This window comes from Elephantulus edwardii, unplaced genomic scaffold, assembly GCF_000299155.1.
Source record: "Elephantulus edwardii isolate Elephantulus edwardi_28Jun2011 unplaced genomic scaffold, EleEdw1.0 scaffold00026, whole genome shotgun sequence".
NCBI lineage: Eukaryota > Metazoa > Chordata > Mammalia > Macroscelidea > Macroscelididae > Elephantulus > Elephantulus edwardii.
This window is the reverse complement of record NW_006399776.1, coordinates 4,900,972-4,909,676: the sequence shown is the minus strand read 5'-3', so window position 1 is coordinate 4,909,676 and position 8,705 is coordinate 4,900,972. Positions and strand designations below refer to the sequence as shown.

The window sequence follows — 8,705 nt, the reverse complement described above, 5'->3', positions numbered from 1 at the left end:
CCACTTACTTCCCAGCTCCACCCTCCACCAGGATAACCCTTCTCATCTACCAAGTCCCTTAAACTGAAGTTATAACTTCTGACTTATAAAAAAAAACACCCAAGATCAATTAGATACAGAGATACATAAGGAATACCCCAAGCCACTGACAAGGAAGAAATTGATACAATTAAGATGTTGGTATAGACTTCTAGCTCCCAAACCTATTTTTTGTGCTACAGTAGCACTAAAAGACACAGACAGATGGCCAGTTGATTCCCTTCTAGAGAGAGGTACATTCCATTGTATCTTTTGTCTTTGAGAAACAGCCTTATGCGCTATTTGCTTTTCCCCAAGAGATTTTGACAAATGTCCTTATCATATCTGAAATCTCCTTTTGGGTCAATTTTATGACTTGGATAGGAAAAATGAACCAACACCTTCTCTCTATTATCCTCATCCTTGCACTTGGGTCCATGATAGTCTTCCTCTTTCATTTAGAAGACCTTTTCCTTAGAACAAAGCACACATTTGATTGCCCCACTCTTGAGAGTGTCTGGGTCCATCTTGTATTGGTGGGGCTCTCAAGACCAGTCTAATTTTTTCTAGTAGTAAGACCTAGGAGGTTAAAAATAAGTTCTGACAAATGGATAGAGAAGCTCTGGTATATTCACACAATGGAATACTACGCAGCGTTGAAAAACACAGAACTCAAGCAATATTATTCAAAATGGGTGACCCTAAAGGACATTATGCTGAGTGAAATATCTCATTCACAAAAGGACAAATATTGCATAGTACCACTGTTGTAGAATGGGATTGACATCAGGGTTGGGGTGAGACTGAGAAAAGCTAGATAAATTATGTATACTGCATTGAAACAGAAAAAGGAGAGAACAGTTTAATAGTGATATATGATTGGGTATCATCGTTATGACAAGAGTCCAGAGCGAAGGTTGCATAGTGAAGTGTACTCAGAATGGGGGAGGGGGGCTGTATATTAATGAAGGAATTTTTCTTTTACTTTTCAAAGAGAAGAGCGAACTTGGGGGGGAGGAGAGGTGGGGCAGGGGAGAAAAATGCAACAATGAATGAGAGGAAATAAAAAAATCTCAGTAAATGTTCATTAAAATTAATAAAAAAAATTTTTTAAAGTTTTTATTAGGTGTACAATGGATAGCAAAGCCTTGACCTTTTGGAATGTGGTAAAAAGACAAGTAGATTAAAAAAAAACCAATATGACTATGTATATTAAATATACTCCATAAACAACTTTGAATTTCTACTGCTCAGTCACTTGCTGTTGTTGTTCGTTGCTGTTAAGTATGACTCATAGTCACCCTCTGAACCCTGCCTGAACCTACACCATCCTCACAATCTCTGAAACTCCTGAGCCCACTGCCACAGTCACTGTGTCAATCCACCTGGTTGAGAGTCTTCCACTCTTTCATCATCCCTCCATCTTTCCATGATATCCTCTCCAAGGAATAGCCTCTCCTAGGAACATATCCAAAGAATGTGAGATAAAGCTTCGTCATTTTTGCCTCCAAGAAGCACTCTGGCTATATTTTCTCCAAGACATATCTGTTCTTCTGGTAGTCAATGGGATATTTAGCAATCTTCTTCAACACCACAGTTCAAAGGCATCGATTCTTCTTCTGTCATCCTTAGTCATTGTCCAGCTCTCAAGATGCATAGCAAGTGACTGACAAGACCACGGCCTGAATCAGGTGGACCTTAGTCCTCAAACCGAAATAAATGCTACTCAATAATTTGGAGAGGTCCCTAATACAGATTTTTTCTCAGATTCTCCTGATCTCCTGACTACTAGTACCAGGCACACTGACTGTGGATTCAAATAAGATGAAGTCATTGGTAGTTTCAATATTTTCTCCATCTATCATGATGTCACCTATTGGTCTAGTGGCTAGCATTTTTTTTTTCCTTGACAATGAATTGCAATCCATGTTGAAGGCCACAGTCTTTGATTTTCCACAGCAAGTGCTTTAAGTCCTCCTCACTTTGAGCAAGCAAGGTTGTGCAATCTGCACAACAAAGGTTATTGTTGAGTTTTCTCCTACCCTGATGTCACATTCTTCTTTTCTTCATTGAGTCCAACTGCTCGAATAATCTTTTCCGTTTACAAACTAAATAGGTATGGAGAAAAAAAAATACAACCTAGACACACACCTTTCCCAATTTTAAGCTATCACGTAGTGTTTCCTGGCTCTATTTTCACAACAGTCTCTTGGTCTAGGTTTTGCACCAGCACAAATAAGTATTCTAGAATTTCTATTCTTCTCAATTTTAGCTATAAGTTGTTATGATCTACATAGTCAAATGCCTTTGCATAGTCAATAAAGCACAAATAGGAATTCTGGTATTCTCTGCTTTCAGCCAGGATCCATCTGACATCAGCAATGATATCCCTGGTGCCATGGCCTCCTCTAAATCCAGCTTGAACATCTGGTAGTTCTCTATCAATGTACTATTCTAGTCATTTTTAAATGATCCTCAGCAATATTTTGCTTGCATGTGATATTAATGATGTTGTTTTATAATTTCCACATTTTTTTGGATTACCTTTCTTGGGAATAGGAACAACATGCTAGTCGCTAGACACAAGCCATTTAGGCAAAATACAGATCAAATATTTAGCACCCTGGGCTTATCTTCTGCTCACCAACTTCATTCAGTTCAGGCATCTCTAGGCAGTTTGGCCTTTCTGGGGGAGTTTTCCTTTCCTTTCCTCCTGTCTCTAAAATGAAACTCAGATCTCCTGTGGCCTAGCCAAGCTTCTTGTCCAACCTGATTTTCTTCTAACCTCATAGGTTCATCTTGGCCCACTGCCTAACATCAAGTATACTTAGACCTGGGAGGCCTTCAAACACAAGGGTCTCCCTGATAAGGTGGTGCCTACTGAGAGTCTAGTAGTTGTCTGGATTGAATTATCAAGAGTCAAATCTCAACACATTTCTTAAAACTATGTTTAGTGATTTCATACAACTTCCTCCAAATAATGGAAAAAAAGAAATAGTAAACTAGGAAAGGGGGAGGAATATGGGCTCAAGTTCCTATAAATTCTGTTCTTTCCTCAGGCTTATTGTTCAGACTAAGGGAGCTGAGAGAGGAATCTATTAACTCCAAATTGGTATCACATCAAGCAGGGGTTCCCTAATTATACATGTATGTGCACAATAAGGCCCTTGTGGCAAAATAAACAGGAGAAATTGCCTGGGGTATTCTGAACACACCACCATTAATGTCTGAGATCCTATCATTATAACAATGCTATGCTGTTTATCTGTATACTTTTAAAAGAAAATTCTACCTTCTACTCTTGAACCACTTGGTCATAATACTTTATTATTCTAAGTATTTAAAAACTAGCTACTTATTTCTGAGAGATTAAATGCTCCAGTGTTTGTTTCAATGTGCTGGCTACTAAATAGTTTATGTTCATTTTGACTATCAAGAAGATATAATTAATACAATCTTTAGATTATTAAGAAGCAATTTTAAAATTCTTCTAGTCATCCCTTCCTTCACATCCCATTTACTGTCTAATTCTATTTTAAGACATTGTATTTGTTTTGCTGAATTCATTCATGGTATCTCTGTGGGCCTGAATTTAACATAGTTCCTGTTGTGAGGACTGCTCCTCTATTTGTAGGAGCTATTTAGGTCCCTGGAGTGGAGAGAAAGAGGTTGCTACTTAATAGAAATGGCATGTATCCAAATAATTGTCTATCAAACACCTGTTGAACATAAATGATGAAGAGATTTTTACAATTTCAAAAACCCAGAACCAAAACCTGATTCACTTGACACAAGATTTAACCAAGAAAAACAAGTCTCCTTACCAAAGAAAGAAACGCTTAAATAACACTGGCTGCTTCAGAAAGAAAAGAGCTGCTTCAAAAAGCAATCTGTTTCCCTCTGAATTATTTCCTATCAAATGCCGCTTTGGAGGAAGTAATTTTATTTGAACCACAGGGCATACATGGCAATTGTTGGCTTTCTAAAATAAAACAAGCATGCCAAATATTTTGAGTTGTCAAGGGTGAGCAAGAATGAAAAGACCCACGGAAGAAATGGAAACTAACCAAGAGTAATACGACACTCCCCCTTTATATGCACAAGGCTGCCACACACAACTTCCTGAAAGCGAGGCTGTGCAAAAGCAGAATGTCTATCCTCTCAACCCTGGAACGGGGCGGGGGGGGGCGTGTAAGTGTGACATGCAAGGATGTCAAAGGGCTAGTGTGCATGGCAATATCCTCTACTGCTGTCATTCATTCACTGGTAAAGAGTCACACACCCGGCCTTCTGTCGGGCTCTCCTCTCTCCAATGATGAACCCAGAGTCTATTCTGACACCATGGCACCTGTGTCCCATTTCAAGCCACAGGCCTCATTCCCTCGTCAGAGGATGCTATCCCAATGTCGATGTCCCTTTTTGGATAGGGGTAAGAGAGACAGGCTAAAGTCAGCCGGAGGAGGAGAGAACGGGCAGTATGGAAAGGAGAGTGTGGGTTCTGGGGGAGGTCCTCAGGGGAGGGCCAGCCGCTACTCAGGCAGCCGCGCCCCGGGCGGGGCCGCGAGCACCCAGATCGGCGCTCAGAGGAGGAACTTGAGGTCACGCAGATGCTGGTGGGGGGGAAATGCACCATGGAATTTGGAGACCGCGAGGCAGGTCCCGCGGGACGGTCATGGCCGAGACCCTGGGGATATGCGCACGTGGGGAGGACTGGTCCAGGTGGCAGGAACAGCGGCCCAGGCCAGCGATGGGGCTGAGGGCGCGCGGGGCGGTTACCTGATGAAAGTAGTCTTTCCGGTGCTGTACTGGCCCACCAGCAGGATCATGGGCTTGTTGTCGAAGTCCGCGTCCTCCAGCGCGGGAGAGTGGAACTCGTGAAAGCGGTATGCTTCCTCCAGTGGCAACACCTTGCGCAGGTAGAGCGAGCGCAGGCCTCCGGTCACCGTCTGCACCGCGTCCGCACCGCCCATGCGCTCGCGTCCGCCCGCCTGCCGCCCCATCCAGCTGAACATCCTGCCGTCCTCCGGTTCGCCGTGCGTCCTCTGGTCTCGGTGTCCCGCCGGCGCTCCGACCCCGATCAGGGCTCAACCCACTCGGCTCACTAGCGAGCTGTCCCAGACGCGCTGGCAGCTGAAACACGGCCCCGCCCCTCCGCACCACAGCCAATCGCTAGCCGCTACGTCACCGGCCCTCGTTCACTATTCAAAAGCGCTCTCTCAGGTTCTCCTTCATTGGGCCCCTGCCAGCGCGGGTGGAAGTGTCGACCAATGGAGAAGAGGTTCTTAATAATTTATCGATGACGGTGTCCGCCCTGAGGACGCAGCAGGGAGAGGGTGTCTCCGCGACAAGGGTGGCGCAGACCCGGCTCCCTGGACTGGAGAGAGTGCCTTACAGTCGGTCGCCAGGGCCCCACCTCTGACCAGGTGGCATCGGCTTCCGGGCAAATCTGAGCTGGCAAGAACGAGCCCCCGGAGGCTGAATTCTTGGAACGTTTGCTTCTTTCAGGCCTAACGAGGTCAGAAACTTGACAGATTTCGTCATCGCAAATTATTGTTACCCCTATTTTATTAGGGAAGAGATCCAAACCCAAGGATAATATTGGCAAAATCTGAAGGAGGAAAAGTCGACTCCAATCTACTTTCAGTAGATTCTTTTCTCTTTACTCCTGCTGTCCCCTGCTAATTTCTGGTCAATTGAAGGCTCCGCTCCCTGTTTAGTTGTGCGTGTGTTTTATTCCTCCTGTACATTTTGTCGTCTTCCTCATTATTGTTGTTGTTGTTATGTGCCATCGAGTCGCTTGCAACTCATAGCGACCCTAAGTACAACAGCCCTAAACTCTGCTCTGTCCTGTGCCAATCGCACTGTCTCCGATACACCCATCCGTACATACATACTCCAGTCACTGAATCAATCCACCTCATAGAGGGACTTCCACTCCTGCGCTGTCCCTCCACCCTCCCAAGCATGATGTCCCTCTCCAAGGACCGTTCCCTCCTTACAACATGTCCAAAGTATGTTAGACGGAACTTCAGAATCCTTGCCTCCAGGGAGCCACCCGGTTTAACCTTTTCCAGGATGAATCTATTTGTTTTCCTAGCAGTCCATGGTACCCACAATATTCTTCTCCAGCACCACAGCTCAAAGGCATCAATTCTCCTTCTATCCTCCTTGGTCATTGTCCAACTCTCTGATGCCTAACAAGTGATTGCAAAGACCATGGCCTATATCAGAGGCACCTTAGTCTCCAGAGAAACTCCAGTGCTCTTCAGTACTTTGGAGAGGTCCCTAACAGCAGACTTTCCCATCGCAATACATCTTTTAATTTCCTGGCTACTGGTGCTGAGAGTGTTGACTGTGGAGCCAAGCAAACTAAAGCTATAATGACTATAAAACACATCAGAGGAAACTGCCCGTTTCTCTCCCAGTGAGCAACTGGTGGATAGGAACCTCATGCCTTTGAAGTGTCAGTCCAACCCTTTACCACTAGACCACCAGAGCTCCCTAACAACTACAGATACCTGATCCTCACTCAAAATTTATTCAGTTAAAAAAAGCTGCGGAAGAAATCAAACTCAACAGGTGTCCTAGGTTGGGTTCTTTCCTCTGTGGTTTTCTGTCTTTGAACATGTAAGAATTGGAGGCAAAGGAATAGGGACTTGGAGAAGTCTAGGGCCAGCTTTCTCCTTGCAGGCTTAAGCTCACACGTCCAACATGGAGAAAAAAAAATAAAAAGAAGAAGAATCTCTTAAATTGGGGGGAAGAAGGGGTTCTGTATGGCAGTACTTCTTAGACTTGATAAAATGCAAATTTTTATTGCATCAGTCTGGAATGGGGCCTGAGATTTTGCCTATTGTTGTTATGTGCCTTCAAGTTGCCTGTGACTCATAATGACCCTATATACAACAGTTCTGAAGCCAGTCTCACTGACTCTGACACCCCTACCCCCATTACCTCAATTACTGTATCAATCCCTCTCATCCAAGTCTTTCTCTCCTGCACTGTCCCTCCACCCCTCCCAGCTTGATGTCCTTTTCCAAGGATTGATTCCTTCCGGCCACATGCCCAAAATATGTGAGATAGAGCTTCAAAATCCTACCTCCAAGGAGAAATTTGGTGTCACCCCCTCCAAGACAGATCTATTTGTTTTTTTTGTGATTCCTGGTACGTTCAAGACTCTTCTCCAGCACCACAACTCAAAGGCATCGATTAGTCATCCTTAGTCATTGTTCAGCTCTCTGAAGAACATTACATTAGGACTTGTTTTTAGTTCTCCTCTCTTTCTACCATAGACTTTTAAGTCAAAGTGTCATCCACAGACCAATAGCATTGGGCACACCTCAGATTTTATTAAATAGAATCTGTGGTAGAAAGAGACTAGGACTTGGCATCAGTAGACCTGGGTTTTAATTCTGATTGTATGACTTAGTGGTCATATGACTCTAGATATATTACTATCTCTGTGCCTAAGTCTCCTTGTTTGTAAAATGAGAACTCCTTAGAGTTGTTATGTGGATTAAATATTTAGAGGAAGCAAGTATAACTAGGGAAGTGAAGAGAAAGCCAAGGGAAAATGAAATTAGACATCTGCCTCATGCCAAGAAAGATTGAAATGCAAACTTAAAATAAATCCACAGAGCTATTAAAAGAAAGTAAAGAAGACTTATAGGGCGCTGATTGAACAAAATCTTTCTGATCAGTACCAAAGACAGAAATTATGAAAGAATAGGTGGGTATAAAATGTTCCACTATCAATGCTTGGCCTAGTTTTCACAGCTGATATTGAGCTTCGCCAGTGATTCTTCCCACAGATGTAGCCAATCTGATTCCTCTGTATACCATGAGGTGAAATCCATGTGTATGGTCTATGTTTATGTTTCTTATAATAAGTCTTTACAATGAATAGGTCATTGATTGTACAGAATTCTATCATTCTGTCTCCAGCATCGTTTCAATCACCAAGTCCATGTTTTCTTACTACTGATCTTCCCTGTTTCCAACTTTTGCATTCCAGTCACTCATTATTAGTAATGCTTCTTGATTGCATGTTCCATCAATCTGACTGTAAAAGTTGGTAGAAGTCTTCTATTTCCTCCTCTTTGGCTGTAGTTGTTGGTACGTATATTTGAATGATAGTGGTATTCACTGGACTTCTTTGTATGCATATGGTCATTATCCTGTCACAACACTGTATTACTGTATTTCAAAATAGATTTAGAAATTACTGTCTTAAATATGAAAGCAACCCCATTTCCCCTCACCTTTTCATGTCCGATATAGTAGGTCATATGATTGTCTGATTAAAAATGTGCCTTGCCAATCCATCTCATTTTGCCAATACCTGTTGTTGTTGTTATGTGCCATCGAGTCATCTGTGACTGATAGTGACCCTATGCACAACAGCTTTAAACCCTGCTCTATCCCGTGTCAATCTTATTGTCTTCAACACACCTATACCTATTATTCCAGTTACTGAATCAATCCTCCTCATTGAGGGTCTCCCTCTCCTGTGCTGTCCCTCCACCCTCCCAAGCATGACGTCCCTCTCTAAGGACTGATCCCACCTTGCAACATATCCATATAATGTCAGATAAAGCTTCAGAATCCTTGCCTCCCAGTAAAGCCTGATTTCACCCTCTCCAGGACGAACTTGTTTGTTCTCCAAGCAGTCCATGGTATATTCAATACTC

General features: G+C 43.2%; 1 protein-coding gene across 1 annotated transcript in view; it reads right to left on the bottom strand.

Moving 5' to 3' along the window:
- EHD4 (EH-domain containing 4) overlaps positions 1-5,033 on the bottom strand; it is a 114,046-nt gene extending 109,013 nt beyond the window's left edge. Inside the window, exon 1 of the mRNA XM_006882983.1 lies at positions 4,795-5,033. Coding sequence (XP_006883045.1) covers positions 4,795-5,030 — 236 coding nt within the window. The 5' untranslated portion in view covers positions 5,031-5,033. The remainder of the gene's footprint in view (positions 1-4,794) is intronic.
- Positions 5,034-8,705: the final 3,672 nt, after the last annotated feature.